This window comes from Symphalangus syndactylus, chromosome 21 (genome assembly GCF_028878055.3).
Source record: "Symphalangus syndactylus isolate Jambi chromosome 21, NHGRI_mSymSyn1-v2.1_pri, whole genome shotgun sequence".
NCBI lineage: Eukaryota > Metazoa > Chordata > Mammalia > Primates > Hylobatidae > Symphalangus > Symphalangus syndactylus.
In genome coordinates this window covers 70,801,995-70,824,173 of record NC_072443.2, presented here as the reverse complement: position 1 = coordinate 70,824,173, position 22,179 = coordinate 70,801,995, and the positions used below count along the sequence as shown (strand labels likewise).

Here is a 22,179-nt window from a genome sequence, read left to right as displayed (position 1 = left end):
ACTTATTTATTTATTTATTTATTTATTCATTTAGAGACAGGGTCTTGCTCTGTTGCCCTGGCTGGAGTAAAGTGGTGCAATCATAGTCCACTGCAGCCTTGACCTCCCGGACTCAAGCAGTCCTCTCACCTGAGTCTCCCAAGTAGCTGAGAGACCACAGGCACAAGCCACCACATCTAGCTAATTTATTTATTTTTTTTTAGAGATACAGCCTCCCTAAGTTGCTCAGTCTGGTCTCGAACTGCTGGGCTCTAGTGATCCTCCTGTCTCAGCCTCCCAAAGTGCTAGGATTACAGCCACCCACCTCAGCTTCCTAATGTTCAGGAATTACACATGTGAGCCACTACATCCAGCCCATTTTCAAATAACACTGTATCATTTCGCTGGTAATGCAAATGTCTTTTTTTTTTAAACAGTCTTTTTTTAAAAAAAAATGACTTCGAATTTTAACTCTTTTTTAAAAGCATTAAGACTCCTATAGTAGATTATGTATCATCTTCTCTTTGGTATGAGATGTGTAGTTTTGTTAATCAGAGACATTAATGAGTTCAGTTTCTGAGACCAGTCATTTAATAAATTATTTGGATCCTTGGGTCTCTGGAAGTTGTTAATTCCTGCTGATCTGTCTACTTTAGCAAAGATGGTCTTGTTAACTACTAGATTTGAGAGAAAGGCTTCGGACTCATCCACAGATAGACCCAGAAGCTGTACCATCCTTTTCATTGTTATCCTAGTATAATACTTGGCCATTATTCTAATATTATGTTCAACAACTCTGTTATTCAAGTCTTTCCACCTTTTTTTCGCCTTCCTCTGTAGAATCAAAAACATCAGTTGCAGGACTCTCAAGGGAACCTTTTCTTAATTCCATTCCACAGTCCTCCACAAGTGTGGACCAACGCATCAACTCCATTGTGGTAAAAAGCTTTAGAAGATCCTTGTATTTGGGAATTTCTTCTGACTTCTTGTCACCACTTATTCGGTGAACCAAATCTGACTGTTCATTGTCAAAAGGAGCCAGGGTAACATAGGGAACAACACTCTTCATAGCCTGCTGCCATTTTTCACTTTCTGCCTGTATACAGGGAGATTTATATGTTGCTCTGTAGTGCTTACAAATAAACAAATAGGATCCCTCATGTTGATCTAGCTGAGTCATTAAATTATTGTACTTCAACTTTAATTTCTCTGTATTTTCTTCCTGGAAAAACTTGGTGTTAATTTTCTTACTCACGATTTATGTTCGAATGTAATCCTTTACAGCTAAGCAGAGCCTCATTTGCTCCAAAATAAATTCCACTTGCTCTTTCTTTTACATTGACCCATAGGTTTCCACCTGTAGCCCCTGTAAACGGAGGCTGCCTCTTTCACATCACCATTTTGTTCTTTTATAGTTGCTAAGGTTTTAGTCAGTCGAGCACACTCAATTTCAACATAAATCTTGCCTTCAGTAACCATTCATAGAATATCAATTAATTGAAGTTTGATAGGAAGGTCTGTGATTTCATCAACATAAATACAGTACTATTGAACCATTTTGGCAACAGCTTGTATTAACTGAGTCCGCCTTTTGGACAAAAGCATAATATTTTCATTAAGTAAATCCCATTCTTTAGCCTCATAGCACATCTTCACTAGTGCAACTAAGATTTGGGATGTTGACACCATATCAGAAGCAGTACGAGTCTGTTTTTCCAAAGAGAGAAGGGTTTCCATGACTTCTTGAAGTCTTCCTTCCTTGTCCAGCTTCTCACACTTGGGTAGGCGCTGATCCACCGTGGCGTTGTAGTCCACTTCCATTTTGAAGATGCGCCCGTCAGCCCGCTCCAAGCAGCCGTCCGCCATGGTCTCCGCCTGAGTGTCCCTTGCTGTCCCCCTGCTTTGGCCACCACTCGTCACCCACACTGGAAGCTGCCCATGCATCTGCTCCTCAAATGTCTTATAATAACAAAATATTCCTAATACTTCCCTCCCATCCCTTGTGTTGTTACTGTCATTCCTTCCACTTATACATAAGCTTTAATCATCAAATACATTGTTATTATTTTGAACAAACCTTCTGTTATATCAATTAAGAATTTTTTAAAATAAGCGTTGTATTTTATCTTCACTTACTCATTCTCTTAAGCTCTTCCTTTATGTAGATCCGAGGTTTGGACCTACATCATTTTCCTTCTCTCTGAAGAATTTCTTTTCACGGTTCCTGCAAAGCAATTATACTGGCAACAAATTCTCTCAATTTTTGTTTGTCTAAGAAATTCTTTATTTCTCCTTCACTTTTGAAGGATAATTTTTCAGGATACAGAGTTCTACACTGGTGGGTTTTTTTCTTCAACACTTCACGTATTTCCTTACTCTCTTCTCGCTTGCATGGTTTCTGAGGAGAAGTCAGATGTAATTCTCATCTTTACTCCTTTATAGTTAAGACTTTATTTTCTGACTTCTTTCAAGATTTTTTTCGTTACCTTTGATTTTATGCAGTTTGAATATGATATGCCTAGGTATAGTCTCTTTCTTTCTTTTTCTCTTTCACGCTTATATTGCTTAGTTTTCTGAGCTTTTTGGATCTGTGGCTTAGGGTCTGCTATGGTTTGAATATGGTTTGTTTGTCCCTGCCAAAACTCGTGTTGAAGTTTAATCTTCAATGTGGTGGTGTGGGGAGATGGGACCTACTGGGAGCTGTTTGGGTCAAGGCGGCAGATCCCTCATGAACTGCTTGGTGCTGTTCTTGTGGGAGTAAGTGAGTGCTCACTCTGGCAAGACTAAATCATTTTTGAGAGAATGGATTTGTTCCCTCAAAAGTGGGTTATTATAAAGCCAGAATGCCCCTTGGGTTTTCTCTCTGGGTGTGTCTACTTCCCCTTTTACTTTCTCCGCCATGTTATGACACAGCGCAAAAGCCTTTGCCAGAAGCCACACACCCTTAACTTCCTAGCTTACAGAACATTAAGCTAAGTAGGGTGAGCACAGTGCCTCACGCCTGTAATCCCAGCACTTTGGGAGGCTGAGGCGGATGATTCACTTGAAGTCAGAGTTCGAGACCAGCCTAGGCAACATGGTGAAATCCAGTCTCTATTAAAAATACAAAAATTAGCCAGGCGTGGAAGTATGCTTCTCAGGAGACTGAGGCACAAGAATCACTTGAACCAAGCAGGTAGAGGTTGCAGTGAGCCAAGATCGTGCCTGCACTCCAGCCTGGGCAACAATGTGAGACTCTGTCTTAAAAAAAAAAAAAAAAATTGAGCTAACGAAATCTCTTTTTTAAATAAATTATCCAGCCTCAGTCTGTTATATCAACACAAAATAAACTAAGACCGTGTCTGACATTAACTTGAAGAAATTCTTAGTCATTATTGCTTCAAATATTTCTTCTGTTTCTTTCTTCTCCTTCTGGTATTCTCATTACACATACATTACATATACCTTTGTGGTTGCCCCACACTTCTTGGATATTCTGTTCCATTTCTTTTTCAGCCTGGTGCCTCCCTTTTGCTCTCTTGCTTCTTCTCTGGCCATGTGATCTCTGCACATGGCTGGCTCCCCTTAACCTTTCACCATGAGTGGAAGGAGCTTGATGCCCTCACCAGAAGCAGATGCTGATGCCATGCTTCTTCTATAGCCTGCAGAACTGGAAGCCAAATAAACCTCTTTTTAAAAGAATAGGCAAGGCATGGTGGCTCATACCTGTAATTCCAGCACTTTGGGAGGCCAAGATGGGTGAATCACTTGAGGACAGGAGTTCGAGACCAGCCTGGTCAACATGGTGAAACCCTGTCTCTACTAAAAAATACAAAACTTAGCTGGGCGTGGTGGCAGGTGCCTATAATCCTGGCTACTTGGGAGGCTGAGGCAGAAGAATCGCTTGAACCCAGGAGGTGGAGGTTGCAGTGAGCTGAGATCGTGCCACTGTACTCCAGCCTGGGCAACAGAGCGAGACTCCATCTCAAAAAATAAAAATAAAAAATAAATTATCCAGTTTCAGGTATCATTTTATAGCAACACTAAGTGGACTAAGACAAAGCCCTTAGATTATAAATCATAGTTGTTTTAAATTTCCAGTCTGATCAGTTCTCAAAAGAAGATATGCAAATGGCCAACAAGCACATGGAAAAATACTCAACATCACTAATTATCAGGGAAATGCAAATCGAAACCATGGTGTGATACCACTTCATTCCTACAAGAATGGCCATAATAAAACAAAATCAAAAAATAATAGATGTTGGCGTGGATATGGTGAAAAGGGAACACTTTTACGCTGTTGGTGGGAATATAAACTTGTATAACCACTATGGAAAACAGCGTGGAGATTTCTTAAAGAAATGAGTAGTTCTACTGTTTGATCTAGCAATCCCACTGCTAGGTATCTACCAGAGGAAAAGAAGTCATTGCACAAAAAAGATACTTCCACATGCATGTTTAGGCAGCAAAATTGCAATTACAGAAATATGGGACCAGCCCAAATGCCCATCCATCAATGAGTATGTATACCATGGAACATTACTTAGCCATCAGAAGGAATGAAATAATGGCATTCTCTGCAACATGGTTGGAACTGGAGACTATTATTCTAAGTGAAGCAACTCAGGAATGGAAAACCAAACATTGTATGTTCTCACTCATATGTGGGAGCTAAGCTATGAGGTCGCAAAGGTATAAGAATGATACATTGGACTTTGGGGACTTGGGGGAAAGAGTGGGGAGTGGCGAGGAATAAAAACTACACGTTGGGGGCCGGGCACGGTGGCTCACGACTGTAATCCCAGCACTTTGGGAGGCCGAGGTGGGCGGATCACGAGGTCAGGAGATCGAGACCATCCTGGCTAACACGGTGAAACCCCGTCTCTACTAAAAATACAAAAAATTAGCCAGGCGTGGTGGCAAGTTCCTGTAGTCTCAGCTACTGGGGAGGCTGAGGGAGAAGAATGGTGTGAACCCGGGAGGTGGAGCTTGCAGTGAGCCGAGACTGCGCCACTGCACTCCAGCCTGGGTGACAGAGCGAGAATCCATCTCAAAACAAACGAACAAAAACTACACATTGGGTACAGTGTACACTGCTCAGGTGATGGGTGCACCAAAAGCTCAGAAATTACCACTAAAGAACTTATTCATGTACCCAAATACCACCTGTTCCTCAAAAACCTATTGAAATAAAAAAAAGTAAAATAAAATCTATCTACCAAAAAAATTAAATAAATAAATTTCCAGTCTGATAATTCCAACATCTGTGGCATATCTGAGTCTAGTTCTAGTGTTTGCATTGTCTCTTCGAACTGTATTTTTAGTCTTCTAGTATGCCATGTAATTTTTTGTTACATGCTGTATACGATGTAATAGAGAAAATAAACTGTGGTAAATAGGCTTTTAGTGATATGGTGGTAAGGTGTCAAGGGAGGGGAAGCATTCTATAGTCCTATGATTAGGTCGCTGTCTTTTAATGAGCCTATGCCCCTTGGCTAGAAACTTCACAAGTGCTCCCAGTCCCCCTCTCTGTAGGTGGGACAGGATGGTTAAAGGGAGCTGAAGTTGGGTATTTCCCTTCCCCCTTTCACTTAAGCTCCGATAAACCCCAATAGGTTGATAAAAAATAGTTTCTCTGGAGGGCAGGAAGAAGGCCTGATGTATTAAAAGTGATTACTTTTTCCCCTGCTTGCCAGAGCAGTAGGGAATTTTCCTCTAGTGTTCACTGTGAGAACCTGGCAGAGCTCCTGGAATTAAACTCACAAGAGTGTGGGTCCTGTAAGACTGAGCCCCACCAACCACCAGGATTTTTAACTTTCCGACTTTTCCACACTAAGCCTTCAGCAATTTGTGAATTATCGTTTAGGTTTTCCTACCCCAGCACTGGTTCCTGAAGAGGTTTCTGCTTGGGTTAAGTTGCACTTAATTCTCTGTATTTCCCTGGCTCTTCAAATTCTGGGACAATGGTTTGCCCTGTGACATTACTTCTCTGATGGACCTAAAAAGAATTGTTACATTTCAGTCCATGCAACTTTTCACTTGTTGGTAGGACAGAATAATGAGGTACAAACTCTTTACATGACAGACTGGAAACCAGAAGTCCTATCTGCTTTTTCTTTTTAGTTGAGCAAATTAGCTAACTCTTCTGTGTCTTAATCTCCTTATCAATAAATGACATAATAGCATCTACCCCTTAGATTATATGAGTGAACACATGTAAAGTTCTTAGAATGGAACTAGCATTTAGTAAGACATAATGAATAATGACTACTATTATTAGTGCATTTATGATGTAACTTCAAAATAGGAATATATGTATATATATATATATACAGATATAATAAATATTTTATAATATCAATAAATATATATTACTCCTTAATCGCTGTTTTATTAGATCAATGTTTGCTGGATAGGGCTCCAGACTGGGCCAAGTTAGGATGAATAGCTAACAACTAGTAGTTGACAATGAATGCTTTATGGTAACCGTTAATTTCACATAGAATTGCTGCACTTAATTCTCTAATTTATATAAGAAATATATAAATACTATTATTATCCTCATTTGATACATGAGGACATGAAGCTTAGGAAGAGAAAGTAACTTGCCCAGAAGTGTGCAGCTAGTAAGGAATGGAGTTAATATTTGACTCTAAGAAATTTTACTACAGAACGTGAGCTCATATTTTTCTGCCTTCTAATTTATTATTTTTTAAAAGCTGTATAACATTCTACAATGGTATAAATGGTCAGCTGATTTACAACAGATACTAATAATATTCACTAAGAGGAAGATGATCTTTTCAACAAATGGGTTAATTAAATATCCATAGAAAAACATAAATCCTGTCCTCTAGCTTTATACCTTACACATAAAAATAATCCACGATTGGTTGTTGATCTACTTGTGAAAAATCAAATAATATAGAGTCTAGAACTGTGCTTTCCAACATGGCAGCTACTAGCCCCGTGGTACTATTTAAATTAAATAAAATTAAAAATCGTTTCCTTAGTTGTACTAGCCACATTTCAAGTGCTCCACAGCCACATGGGGTTGGTGGACTACCATATTGGATGGGAAAGATATTGAATATTACCATTATCACAGAAACTTCTATCTTTTATTTATTATTTTTATTTTTGTAGACGTAGGGTCTCACTTTGTTGCCCAGGCTAGTCTTGAACTTCTGGCCTCAAGTGATTCTCCCACCTCCTGTCCCAAAGTACTAGGATTACAGGTGTGAACCACCACACCCAGCCCAGACAGCTCTATTGTAAAGGAAGATAAAAGAATTTCTTGAGACCAAGAGGTAGGCAAAGATTTCTTAGACAAAACACAAAACCTACTAACCCTGAGAGAAAAGACTGATAAGCTGAACTTCAAAAAAAAAAGAAAGAAACTAGATCCTTCCAACAATCACGTGAGTGAAACCAGGAGCAGATGTTTCCCCAGCTAAGCTTTCAGATGAGACCACAGACCTGGGCCAACAACTGATTATAGCCTTTTGAGAGATTGTGAAGCAGAGGGCTCAGCTAAGCTGTCCCTAGATTCCTGACTGACAGAAACTATGATATTATGCATATTTAGCCACTAAATGTTGGGGTCATTTTTTTTCAACAATAGATCAGTGATATAAGAGGTGAGGGAAAGAGGATGGTTTCCACCTAATTTCTGGCTTGAGCAACTAGGTAACTAGAGATGTCAAGATTCTAGGAGAAAAAATAGATTTCAGAGCTTCCAAAATATTAAATATTCCCACACCCAGAACTTTAAATACAGTGGATTCTCAACGAATTAAAATAAAATGCTAATATGACAATGATTTGGAATATAATTGAATTTTAGATGATTTATAAAGCGTTATAATTAAGCATTTTTTTCTATCAGACATCTAAGTGAGACATTGGGTAAGCCATGGGTAAGGGAGTCTAGAAGCTTTTTCTATAACATTAGAGGATGTAGCTCATTCTCTCTTGTCACCGCCAGGTAAGAAGTGCCTTTCACCCTCTGCCATGATTCTGAGGCCTCCCCAGCCATGTGGAACTACATGTGCATTGCCATTGCGATTTCTCTTCTCATGATCCTGATATGTGCTATTGGCTACTTACGGAGCATACAAGCAACACACATCCTAGATCCTCCCATTCTTCTGTTACCAGATCTTTAATTTTGCCCTGAATACCTTGGTTGCAATCTCTGTGCTTGTTTATCCAAACTCCATTCAGAAATACATACGACAACTGCCTCCTAATTTTCCCTACAGAGATGATGTCATGTCAGTGAATCCTACCTGTTTGGTCCTTATTATTCTTCTGTTTATTAGCATTATCTTGACTTTTAAGGGTGACTTGATTAGCTGTTTTGGAACTGCTATCAATGCCAGGAACTCCTCCGATGTCCTGGTTTATGTTACCAGCAATGACACTATCCCTGTATGATGATACCACTGTGAATGGTGCTGCCAAGAAGCCACCACCACCTTACATGTCTGCCTAAGCCTTCAAGTGGGTGGAGCTGAGGGCAGCAGCTTGACTTTTTCGACATCTGGGCAACAGTTCTGTTATTTCACTTCTGCGATGAGCTCTCTGAGCTTGTTTGTTGCTGAAATGCTACTTTTAAAAGTTTAGATGTTAGGTTGAAGCCTGTAGTTTTCAACGTATGCTTTGCTGAACACTGTGATAGATTAGCTATAGAATTCTTTCTGTAGGCTTGGGGGTGTAACGGGCTTCACTAACCTTCCCTAGGCACTGAAACTTCCCCCAAATCTGATGGACCTAGAGTCAGAGAAGCCCACTTTTGTACCTGCTGGGCTCCAAAGTTGGGCAGTTAGTCACATTTTTTCTCTCTGTTCCTTCTCTTTTGAAAGTGTAAAATAAAACCAAAAATAGATAACTTTTTCTTAAGCCATTCCAGTGTAGAAAACAAAACCTTATGAAAACAGGAATGTCAATTATGTAATCATTATTCTAATTAGTTAAATAGAAGTCCTTATGTATGTGTTACAAGAATTTCCCCCATAACATCCTTTAAGACTTAAGTTCGATGACAGTTTGCGCTTGGTGGTAAAGGATTTTCTCCATGGCCTGAATTAAGACCATTAGAAAACATCAGGCCATGGGCAGTAACCATCTGATGACTGTTCTCGCGCATCCAGTGTCCAGGGACATGGGCGACGTGCCTCATCTGTATTAGAGGGTGGAACAGATATGTTTGGCGCTGCATGGGATCTGGTGTTCCTCTTCTCGTGGATTCACATCCCCACCCAAGGCCCTCTTAAGTGTTCTGCCCTAGCCTGGTTCAAGGAGGTCATCCAACTGACTTTATCAAGTGGAATTGGGCTATATTTGATATACATTTGCCTAACAACACGGAAAAGGGTTTTCCTCCTTCTTTCCCTGCAAGGGACATCCTACTGCTTTGAACTTCCAAGTATGCCTAGTCATCTTTTAAAATGTAAAAGTTTTCAGAAAAATGCGGGCTGCTTTCCTTGTATGTGCTTATTATCTTGACTACCTGAATTGCAAGGGATTTTTATATACTCGTATATTCCAAAGTCAGCAACTCTCCTGTTAGTTCATTATTGAATGTGCTGTAAATGAAGTCTTTTGCAATTAAAATGAGATTTGACCACATCCAAAGAAAAAATTAGAGGATGTAGTTTTCCACCAATCAGAGCAATCCAAACAAATCCAAAAGTTGAGTTTGGACTCAGTGGAAGGAGGCAGATCAGGCTTTTTTTTTTTTTTTTTTTTTTGTTCGCTTCAGTGAGGTTCAAGAAAACTGAGTCCTCTCTTTGGTCCATTATTCTTTGGTGTTTGAGGCTAAAACCCTGGCTATTAATCAAGTGTTACTTTGACTCACTTTGCCTTTGTTTGTCCTTGTTGCATCTGTCCTCCTAGAGGTAGAAGGGAGGCGGCAAGACAGAGTTGGGAATGCCTGCTTCTCTGGGCCACATGTCAACATATTGGTGGCCACTTCTAAACCTGAAAGATCTAAACATCATGCCTTAGCCTGGCCTAGTGTTTCTCAACAGGGTCCCACATTGGTCCAGGATAGTTTTCGTTGTTGGCATGTCCTGAGCATTGCAGGAGGTTTTGCATATGCTAGTAGAACCTGTCAGTCTTCCCACAATTCCAGATGCTTCCTAGTAGGATGGCACCTTCCCCCTCATCTTTGAGAACTAATGGATTCTTTGTGCTTACTCACCTACAACATGTCCCCCACACTGAACTTCCACCCTGCCATTTCCTAGATATCTGCTTGGCAAGAGCTTCCAAATTACTAAATATTCTCATCCCTAGAACTTTAAATACAATGGATTCTCAAGGAATTAAAATAAAATGCTAACATGAGAATAATTCAGAATATAACTGAATTTTAGATTATTTATAAAGCAACATGGAATCTTGTAGAAACTCAGGGACAGGCTGGGCGTGGTGGCTCACGCCTGTAATCTCGGCACTTTGGGAGGACGAGACGGGTGGATCACTTGAGGTCAGGTGTTCAAGACCAGCCTGGCCAACTTGGTGAAACCCTGTCTCTACTAAATACACAAAAATCAGCCGGGTGTGGTGGCGCAGCCTGTAATCCCAGCTACTTGGGAGGCTGAGGCAGAAGAATGGCTTGAACCCGGGAGGCGGAGGCTGTGGTGAGTTGAGATTGCATCATTGCACTCCCGCTTGGGCGACAGAGCGATCCAAAAAAAAAAAAAAAAAAAAAAACGGAAAAACTCAGGGACGTTGTTATAACTTAACTAGTGTTCTTTGTTCTGTGGTGTGCTGAAAAGAGAGTTAATGGAGTCCTGGCTGTCAGTTCACCGTGAGTCATAAGAGGATGTGTCCTAATGTTTCAGATTTGTAACTGGGGATCCCCTGGAAGAATCGTCTGGAAATTACAATCTTCATCTGGCGATTGTAGCTGTTAAAATCTCCAAAGAAGCCATTCTTACATTGGGTTGTGAAATTATTACTCTATCTCAAATCTGTGCCAGAAGGAAAATAAAATATGTGTTTATGTATATATTATAAGCTATGTTTTATTGAACTAATCATTACAGAATTTTTATTGGGCACCGACTGTGAGCCAGGCACTGTGCTAGTTTCTTTGAAGGCATTATTTAATTTAATGCTCACAAAACGCCTCTGTAGTGAGCAGTATTGTCCTTCCCATTTTGCATGTAAGGAAGTTAAGGCTTAAGAAAGTTGTGCAGCTTCCTCAGGATCACCAAGCCAGTTAAGTGACAGTGTCAGATTTCAAATCCAAACTTTGAAATTCATTCTCTAATTTCTTCAGACTACATGGATCGGTTCGGTCCAGTCTAGCTGTCCCAAGTTCTACTTTGGTGTTTTGAGTCTGAAACCCCAACTACTAATCACGTGTTACTTTTACTAGCTTTGCCTATTATTGCATGTGTCCTTGTTGAACATGTCCTCCTCCAGGAAAAAGGGAAGTGGCAAGACAGAGGCGGCAATAGGGGTTTGTTTATTCACCAGATATTTATTGGGCACCACCACCCGCAGATCCCTGCACTGGGCAAACAGGACAGAGATGTTCCTGCCTGAAAGGATGTGTGGATAAGTGCACAAATGTGTGGATAGATGGATAAAATAAGGAGGAAACACATGGAATACATCAACAAATAAGTGAAACATGGCATGAGAGAATCAGCGGGAAGAGTGGATGGCCTGGGTGGGCGAGTGAATGGGGAGGTGAACGAATGAATGAATGAATGAAGTGGTTTTGAGTCTGAGCTACCAGAAGCCCGAGCGCCTGGCTGCGGGCGGGTGGGCGGAGGGGCGGCTACTCCACACAGTACGGTAGGCTCAGGCTGCTCCCCCTGTAGCCCGGCTCTCACCGCCTCCCCCTCCTCTCCTCCCTCTCCTCCTCCTCCTCCGCCGTCGCCGTCGCCGCCGCCGCCGGCCGCCCGCCGGCCGCCACGACCCCAGTCCCCGGCGGGCGGGCGGAAGAGGCAACCGCCGCGCGCTGCTGCACTCGTCCTGCCGCCGCCGCGATGCGCAGAGGGGCCGAGCCGCCTGGGGGCCGCCGCCTCCGCCGCGCCGCACCATGAAGCTCCGCAGCAAGGCGGCGGCGCTGCTCCTGCTCGCGCTGGCCGCGCTGCTGCTGGCGCTGCTGTCCCTGCGCGCTGGCCGCGCTGAGCGCCCAGCGCTGCCCGCGCGCCCCGCGTCCGCCCCGCAGCGCCACCCCGCGCCTGACCCCGCGCGCTGGCCGGAGCCGGGCGCTCTCCCCGGGGCCAGCCCGGGAGTTCGGAGGCGCCGGCCCCCGCGTCCGCGCCCCCGAGCGGGCCGCCGGGGCGCTGCGAGACTGGAGAAGTTGGCGAGGTGAGTCGTGGCAACCCCACAATCCCATCTGCGGACCCGTGTCTCGCTCCCTACACCCGTGCCAAGTCCAAGGGAGGCTTTGGGCTGGAGAGACAGACTTCCAAGTTTCACCCACGGGCTGCCCACTTCTGTTTCTTAGCCCGATAGAAAAGAAGACCCACCTTGGTGGAGTCCCCCTAACAGCTCAGTGCTGATAATCACGTACATTTTTGAAGTGTCAAGGAAAGTGGTTTCGTACATTACATTTTTTAACTGTCAAGGCAAGGCGTATTTTTGCACTCTTGCAAACATGCACCCTTTGTTTAATTTGTCAAAAGCCATCACGATGCAAGAATGTTTTATCTAATTCTCATGTTTCACTGGAGAATTTTACCGAAACCTTAGATATGATTGAGTTGGAAAAGTTAGATGTTTACCAAGGACTGGCAGCCTCTCATTCAACCTCGAGTACCCCAATGCTTAGAACAGAAGAGACACTTGACCTAAGTTTATTAAAAAGAAGTTTTCTCCTCGAAAGGACTGATGCGTGGCACAGAAAAGACAGAGTGGGGGTTTCCAGATCCTCATTCTGTTTCAGGCTCAAGTGTGGTCAAAGGGTCCTCCTACAAGAAAAACATCTTAACCTTCGACCTTCTGTTTGATACTCTCTTTCCCTACACAAAGCCTAACACGCGGAGGCTTTTCATCAGAGAGTTTTATCTTTGGCCTCAGGGTTGCTGGAACGCCCCGCAGGTTAGGGATTTGAGTTCATTTCCTTTGTTGTGGAGGGCTTTTCAACAATTCCCTTGTCTTGTAAGGAGTCTGTTTCATCTGCCCTTTCAAAACTGTTGTTTCTAACTGCCATAGCAACGTCCTTGTTTGCTGGGCTCCTTAATTTCAACCTGAAAGGAGTTGAAAAATTATTTTTGACCATAATGACTAAATCTCTTTGGTGCTTTTACTGTAACTAAAAGACACGAAACCTTAAGAAGTAGCTGTGTCAGCTTTTGTTTCCATTCTGCCTCAGTACAGATGGGTACTGACAAGTTTTAGGGGGAAAAAACCCCAACAATCTGTGACTTTAAAGTACTTATAACACTTTACAGCCCTTTCTGGATGTATACAGTCTTTAAGGATATCTCTGTTAGGAAATTAATAGGATTTCCCCTCTTCTATACTGGAGTTTCTTATAATTAGGGTTTAACTGCAAGTTTAATATGATAGCTAAGTTTGATGGGACAACTGGTAAGATAATAATAACAATAACTGTCACCCTTAACGTCGCTAACCTATTGCCAGGGACAGTGCTAACCGCAGTACATACAAATAGTCACAGTTAACACTTACATATACAACTACATAATCCACACCATAACCTCCCCCCACCCCCACCGCTTTTTTTTTTTTTTTTTTTTTTGAGACAAAGTCTCGCTCTGTCGCCCAGGCTGGAGTGCAGTGCTGCGATCTCTGCTCACTGCAACCGCCGCCTCCCGGGTTCAAGCCTCCCAGATGCAAGTGATTCCTGTGCCTCAGCCTGCCAGGTAGCTGGCAAACAGGCGTGTGCCACCATGCCCAGCTAATTTTTGTATTTTTAGTAGAGAGATGGAGTTTCACCATATTGGCCAGGAATTCCTGAGCCCAGTGATCCACCTGCCTCAGCCTCCCAAAGTGCTAGGATTACAGGCGTGAGCCACCACGCCTGGCCCACACCATAACCCTTTGATAGCAGTTCTCAAAGTGTGAACTTCAGACCAGTGGCACAGTCATCATCTGGGAACTTGTTAGAAATGCAGATTCCTGGAACCCACCCCAGCCCTACAGAATCAGAAGCTTTGGGGGGTCAGCAACTGTGTTTTAACAAGTCCCTCCCATTGTTTCTCATGCACAACAAAGTTTGAGAACCTGCTCTGCAAAGTAAGCACGAATGGTATCCCCACTTTTCAGATGAGGAAAGTATTGCACAAGGGTTAGCAGTTTGTCCGAGGTTCACAGGTAACCTGGTAGAGAAGGATAAAGATCCAGGCAGTGTGGGCTCAGGTTGAGCACTTACCTGCTCTGCTGATGTCAGGCCATAGACTTGCCTGCAATTCGTAATTTTACTGAGATGTTTTTTAAAGAAACACTATAGGTTTTTGGATCTGTCTCATTCTTCAAGGTGTTGAGAACAGTGGCGCAGCATCTTTTTGTGTCTATCTGAACAAAGTGGCTCTGACTAGGAGGAGATCGTGAACAGAATCCAAATGGATGTTTTAGGGAAGGACTATTTCTATTTCCAGGAGCAACAGTACCCTTGAAGCCATTTTTCTTTTGAACTTGTCTCTTAGATTATCATGGAAATCATGGCCAACACCATAGGAATAAAGAACAAAATTTTAAAACTGGGGAAGGAGTAAAAAACAAAAGCCACAGGAAGTCTCAGGCTCAAATGCATAAACAGTTGACATTTTCTGGGACTTATTTATTGTTTCTCATGCTACCTCGACAGAAATGGCAGCAGAAGATTCTGAAGTTGTGAGGGAGCAGGAGGAAAGATCCCTGCTTGGTCTCCTTTATTGCTTTCCTAATTCTGCTTGGGTTAAATTTTTGTGGTTTAGGAGGAATTTCATTTAGGGAGGGAAGAGAAAGCCTCGTGTTTTCAGAAAACGAGTGCTTTAATCTCTTTACATGGCTAAAATCCAGAAGAGATGAAGGCTACGTGATCTTATTACTCTGGCCTGGGGAGGGTCAGGCTTGTGGTTGTAGTTAGCTGAGAGCCTGGAGTTGGATGTGACACAGTCCACCACCTGCTTACCATCCACAGCCTGTGCTGCCTCGCCTCCCACAGGGGGCTGCTGTAAGTGAAGTTCTGCCACGTCAACGCAGGAAACATAGCACTCTCCTTCCACATCTTGTTTTCATTTCACAGAAGTTTCCAAGGACTTGCCTCGTTAGTAGGCAGACCCTTCAATTTTATAACTAGTCATTTGTATGCAGTTTGCCCTGTGGTGGCCTCCTTCTCTGTAAATATAAAGCCAAGAGGTAAGTAAGGTCTGAGCTTTTCTGTCAAGGGGGGATTTGAAAACGGACACCATTCTGGAAGCAGCAGTCTCAGTGCACAAAAGAAATGAAATCTTCCTTCTATTTTGGCTTATTGGTGATTTATAGCTGGCTGACTTCCAAAAAGAGTCTGAGACGACGTATAGTAAAAGACACATATACAATAAGTCCATTGAAATGGTATAAAAAATGAAAAGTCATAAAGAGGAGGGGTAAATAAATACTGTTTGTCAAAAATAAACAGTACCTTTGTTAGTAGGATTAAGTGTTCAATTTAAGCCTGGCAGCCATTTCAAAAAGGGAACTATGATGGGCTGCCTCATTTTCACTGAATAAGAGGAAAGGTTTATCAAGAGAGATCTTTTTTTTTTTTTTTTTCATGAAACTGAATGATAAAATGAGAATTGTACTTGGGAATAGATTTTAGACATTGGAAGACTCTCTCTAGGTTGCTTCTGAAAACTCCTCCTTGAGCCTACACATGGAAAAGGAAGGTTAACTGCTAATCAGTGCAATAGAGAAAAGAATTTGGCATGTGGAGTCCAGCAAATTGGGTTCTAGTCCAAAGCCATTTCACCTTATTTTCTTCATCTGTGAAATGAACAAATTAATGCAAAAGTTGTCTAAGATATCTTCCAGCTCAGACATTTGATGATCCTGTGATGAGATCATCGAGTTTAGCAGCAAAATCCCAACACTGGCTATTGCATGGCCCTTTGTGCTAACTCTTGCAAAATCACTGTTTGTCATTTATGGGCTCCATCCTAGGGCTCTTACTGATTACTCAACCGCAACCCTGTCCTGAACTTTATTCTTTTTCTTCTGTGTTGGCCTGGATATTGCTGTTTCTCTTAAAATATGGCTTCTAAGGGAGACTTAACCTACCTCTAAGCCCTGTAGTTTTCCTCTGCCATTTTATTCCATAGTCATTCAGCAAATGTGATTGCACATTTACTCTGCCAGGCACTCCTGGTACAATGGTGAATGGAGTTGCTGCCCTCCCAGAATTTGGGGATGAAGGAAAGGAGACAATACAGAAACACAATTACACTTGGCAGCCTCCCCAGCTGCTCCAATGAAAGGAAGCATGTGTCTCATCAAGAGGCACCATTTCCTGCAGTTCCCTTTAGTGTCTGAGATAAGTCTTCTCAGAGTGTTCAAACCTGAAAAAAGGTCTCACTAAAAAGGGATGGTGTTCTGTAGCAAAATGCTTCATCTATGGCCATCCTATAATTAGCTAATAGCCCCAGAGCGTATTAAAGGTGTCTGGATCTTGAGTACCGTCTATGATATTATGTAGTGTGAGTCTTGATTCTATCCACAATTCATTTTTGTTGATTGGTCCATGAATCTCCTGGATCACCCTCCACACCTACTCAATCAGTAAGCCCTATTGGTTCTGTCTCAAAAGTATATCCCCAGTTCCACCATTTCCACTCCATAGTTACTTACTGAGCTCCTAACCACCATCATTCCCTAGCTGGACACCTACAGGTGCCTACTCTCTGGTTTGTGTGGTTCCACTCTAGCGCCCTCTGCATTCCATTTTCCTTACGGCCTCTTAAATAATCTGTAATAGGTAGGCCAGATGGGGTCCACCTATGTGCTGGTTAAAGCCCTCCAGTGACTGACTTCCTATTACACTAAGAATAACTTTAAGTTTGCCAGTGTGGCCTTTCAGCCCTTGCCTGATCTCAACCCCATTTAGTTTTCTGGCCTCCTCTCCTACCACTCCCCATTCACTTGCTCTGCTTCAGCCACACTGGGCTTCAAATACACCAAGCCCATTCCTGCTTCAGCAGCATGCATCTCTCTGTGCTGGAATGTTTGTGCACATCCTAGCACGGCTAGCTCCTCCATTTCTTTCGGGACTATGCTGAAATGTTTTCTCCTGAGAGGGGTCCTGCTAGCCGCCAAAGAACTCCTCTCCATCACTCTCTCCTTCCTTACCCTGTTTAGTCTTTTGTTTTTCACAGCACTCATTGTTTGAATATTGTATGTTATTTGCTCCTGCCCCCTCATGTACACTTAACAGTGATCTCCTTAAATCACTGTTTCACTGACTCCTAAAACAGAGATGATCTCATAGCAGATATTCAATAAATACTTGTTGAATGAACTAATGAATGGGTGCAGGACCTGCCTGTGCCAGCCGTGTTCCAAGATTTACTTATAGTATTAAGTTCCTTATTATCTAATAATATTCAAAACAGTCCCATACCCTTTTGAAGAATAGGGAGGGTCTTTAATAGTAACACCATTAAAAGAGAGGGATGTTTTTCCTTTTAAATAGGTTTTTTTTTTTTTTTTTTTTTGCGATAGTGTCTAACTGTGTCACCCCAAGGGAGTGTCTAAGCCCACCATGATGATCCATGCCTTTCATAGTGTGAGCTTCTTGTATCCAGTACTAAGCCTGTCAATACATTCATTTCTCTGCCAACAGCTATTGGTCCACAGGTATGTCATATGACCCAAACTGGCCCAATCAGCCAGAAGGAAAGAACTTATTTTACATTATTAAACAAAAGACTCCATCTTCTAGATACAACCAAGAAAACAGCCCCAGCTGCCACCATGATCATAAGGGAATCACCTTTAGGATGAAGCCATCTGTTTGGGCAGTAGAAAAAGAAAATACGGGTCCTTGAGGACACCACTGAGTCCCAGAATCAAGGCATCCTGAGGTCTAACGTTTCTTGGGCCCTGTGTTGGAGTTGAGGGTTCTGTTATTGCATCCAAAATCATCTTAGCTGAACCAGATGGTTCTTTTAAATCAAAATCTTGGGACTATTGATGGAGAGAAAGGGGAATAGTTGGGTGGGGGCACCCAGGAAGTGAGCATCCACCACACCCTAGAGCAGCCATTATGTGCACTTGACCTTATCAAAACCTGTGGGTGACTTACCAGAGGTAGGTTCCTGAGCAAAATCAGACTTTTCTTAAGGATTTTTAAAAATTGGGATCAGAGACTATATGGTAAATGTACCTGATAGCAATAGCTTGAGCAAACCCTTAGAATGACCCTGCATGCCAGCCACACCTGAATGTGTGTTCCAACCTAGGGAATCCTGGAGTGGCCAACCCAGAGAGTCATTCTTATGTTCTATGAGGAACATCTGAGCCCTCATCCTGCCCTGTGGAACACGGGCTATACAGGGGATTAAAGCCTTGAGTTTTGGGGTGCATGAAGATTGGCAGGTGGAGGTTGTTGAGGTGAGGGTGGCAAGTGAAAATGCTATAATATGTAAACTGCACACCTTTTGCAAACAGTTGTGGTTCTTCTGCCCAGCCCTTCCCCACTGGGCTGTGCAGTCATCTTGTCCAACCCACCGCCACTGGACTGTATGTAAGGTGGTCCTCCTGACCAGCCCATTGCCACTGGACTCTCTCCCCTGTATGGAAGCCCCCAGTAAAACCCCAGGTCTCATTTGCTGGCTCTGGGTCTCTTCTTTAGCCTCTTGAACCTGGTGCTTTCCCCATTGAGGTTAATAGGAGTTTGGCACAACAGAGACCTAAGGGAACAGCGTAAGGGCAAACTGTTTCTAGTGGCTGAAGCTGTAAGTTATGCAACTCAGGGATTGCAACTGTATTTCTGCCAGTGGAGAAGGCTGTTCTGCAATAGGAGCTCATGGAAACCAAGATGATATGGAGAGATGAGAAGTGACGCAGAGCAACCCAGATGGGGTGGGGTGGGTTGGGGTCAGGTGGGCTGGTGGCGGAGCTGGGGCAGGGGGTAGCTGCCAACACTGTTCCCAAGGCCAACTTCTTGCCTTTCACTGGCTGTGCTGTCTCAACCTTTTCTAGATTCTATGATGTAATGAGTTCCCCTTTTTTTCTTTTCTTTCTTTTTTTTTTGAGACGGAGTCTTGCTCTGTCACCCAGGCTGGAGTGCAGTGGCGCGATCTCAGCTCACTGCAAGCTCCGCCTCCTGGGTTCACGCCATTCTCCTGCCTCAGCCTCTCCGAGGAGATGGGACTACCGGCGCCCGCCACCACGCCCGGCTAATATTTTGTATTTTTAGTAGAGACGGGGTTTCACCGTGGTCTCGATCTCCTGACCTCGTGATCCACCCGCCTCGGCCTCCCAAAGTGCTGGGATTACAAACGTGAGCCACCGCGCCTGGCCGAGTTCTCTCTTTTTTTCTTAATCTAGTTTGACTTGCATTTGTTACTTGCCACCAGAGAGTCCTGACTATTTGAATATGTAGCACCTGCTTTCAACACATTTACTAAATTCAGTAAATACTGGCCATATTGACACAGTTCCTTTTAAAACTCACAGGTGAGAGTCTTTGGAAGAGAATTTGAGAACAGATTTGTTTTCCTTAGGAATACTTCATTTATAATTCACTGTAAAAAAAAAAAAAAAAGACAAAATTTTATGTTATACGTATTTTAGCACAATTTTACAAATAATAAAAAGAATAGAGACTTCTGTTGAAGATAGAATCCATTTATTCATTTTATGTTTCCCTTAAATATTTCCCAGCATTTATTTCAGATTATGAAGTTCTGAAAACTCCTCTTGGAAAAAAGTTTTTTGACATGATACCTTTATTGGGAGTTGCTGATTTTGTGCAAGAAAAGAGTGACCTTGATATATTTCAAGTGACTTTTAGATGATCCCCTATCTCCTTTAGCAACATGAGAGACTAATCTCATATGGTACAATTTATAATCCAAGCTTTACATAAGACAATAGAGAATACATAATCCAAAATATGACTCTCTTTTATGAGTGAGAAAACTGAGACCCAAGAGGTGAAATAATAATGTTCATAAAGCACCTAGCACAGTAGTTTAGCTCATGGGATTCACCAAATGATTTGCTGTTCTGAGTACTATTATTATCCATCATTGCGTTCAGCCATAACTAGACCCAGCTAAGTACCCGTGTGACTTTGAACAAGTCAGTCCTCAGCAAATTGTGGCTTTCTCAGAAATAAGCTCAGTGACAAAATGAGACAATGCAGGTAAAATGCTGACACCGAACATGCCACACCAGAAACTCTTGGCAAGTGTTAGCAAGGGCTAAGCTGCAGATTCAAGGTGGGGTCAGGTAGCTCATGCCTGTAATTCCAGCACTTTGGGAGGCTGAGGTAGGAGGATCGCTTGAGCCCAGGAGTTAGAGACTAATCTAGGCAACATAGTGAGACACCCATCTCTATTTCAGTTTTATATTTTTTAAAGAAGATGCAGATTCAAGCAGCCTTTTCTTGTGGGGGTAGGGATGACTTGAGGAAATTGAGACTCAGCTTCTTTATATAATAAAGGATACACCAATCTCCGTCTCCTGGTACTCATTAAAAGCTGAAGGAGTGTGGCCAGGCGCGGTGGCTCATGCCCGTAATCCCAGCACTTTGGGAGGCTGAGGCGGGTGGATCGCTTGAGGTCAGGAGTTTGAGACCAGCCTGGCCAACATGGTGAAACCTGGTCTCTACTAAAAATACAAAAATTAGCCGAGCATGGTGGCAGGCGCCTGTAATCCCAGCTACTCTGGAGGCCAAGGCAAGAGAATTGCTTGAATCCGGGAGGCGGAGGTTGCAGTGAGCCAAGATTGCACCACTGCACTGCAGGCTGAGTGACAGAGTGAGACCTTGTCTCAAATTATTTAAAAAAAAAAAAAAAAAAAAGATTTACTAGCAGTTCAAATCCAGTTTGTAGTAAGGTAGAGTGTTGATATATAAAATAATATGCTTTTTGCTGCCCTGCCTAGCCTGGTTTTGGCATGGATATAACATATTTAGAGAAAAATGAAGGCTTCTGATGAATGTCATGTTAATACTGAATGATGATGATAGCTAATATTGAATGATGACTTAAAATATGCCACATACCTTATTAAGCATTTCACTGCATTATTTCATTTAATCTTCATAATAACCTAGGAGGTAGGAACTCATATGGGATAGGGCAGAACTCTTTCAGTTGCACGTGGTAGAATACCAGCTCATCCGTTTGTATCGCTTAGTCATAAAAGGGGTTTTAACTGGTTTATAAAACTGGAAAGTGCAAAGAGCTAAAGCTTCAGTCACAGTGAAGCCAGGATTTCTAACCATCTTGCCTCCATTTAGCTCTGCTTCCTTCTGTGTGGGCGACACTCTCAGGTAAGTTTTCTTTCTAACGATTCCCAATAGGTCTGGGGTGCAACCTCCTCTTCTAGTGGCCCCTAAGGGAAAAATTCCATCCAGCAAAAGTCCCAAGGCTGCCTCTGTTGACCTCACTTGAATAACATGTGTTTCCAATCACCGATGGTTACACGTGAAATGTGCTTACAGCTGGTGGGGTGAGGGGCAGCTCATTCATCCCCTCCAAGCCTCATGGACTGAGAACAGAAAAAGAGTGGTGTCCCCAAAATAAAATTAAGATGCTTTTACCAGAAAGTCCTAAAAACGGATGCCAGTAAGAAACCCCAAAACCCAAAGCAGATGTCCATTATCATCGGTATGCCCATTTTACAGATGAGGAAACTGAGGGCTAAAGGTGGTTAAAGCACTTGCCCAAGATAGGACAGTCAAGTGGCAGGCCTAGAATTTGAAGCCAGGTCCATGTGCTTTTAGAGCAAAATTGCTAACCAATATGCTGTAGCTGAGAACAAATCTCACAATTTGAACCTTTTGATAGCTTTCTAGAACCTCTGTAGTTTTTTGTAATTGTTCAGATTTGTAAGGAAAAAAACAAGGTATGAAAATGATCCTACTTCAAGTTTAAAAGTTTTTATATATTTACTTATTTATATACACACACCCACATATATTGGGTATAACTCTGGAAGACAGTATACCAAAATTTTAACAGTAGTTATGAAATTGGAATTGAGTGCCCCTCAATTTTGCTAGTGGTATTTAAAATTTTTTCTATGATA

At 42.6% G+C, this 22,179-nt stretch overlaps 1 protein-coding gene and 1 pseudogene across 3 annotated transcripts in view; one reads left to right on the top strand and one right to left on the bottom strand.

Moving 5' to 3' along the window:
- Positions 1–475: 475 nt before the first annotated feature.
- On the bottom strand, positions 476–1,884 carry LOC129471224 (26S proteasome non-ATPase regulatory subunit 12-like; annotated as a pseudogene).
- A 9,953-nt stretch (positions 1,885–11,837) lies between these two features.
- GXYLT2 (glucoside xylosyltransferase 2) overlaps positions 11,838–22,179 on the top strand; it is a 94,251-nt gene continuing 83,909 nt past the window's right edge. For 2 of the 3 annotated variants that reach the window (XM_055260453.2, XM_055260455.2), the window contains exon 1: positions 11,877–12,300. In XM_055260453.2, the coding sequence (XP_055116428.2) occupies positions 12,026–12,300 (275 nt within the window). In that variant the 5' untranslated portion in view covers positions 11,877–12,025. Of the gene's footprint in view, positions 12,301–22,179 lie in introns of all 3 variants that reach the window. The other variant, XM_055260452.2, reaches the window with a different exon arrangement.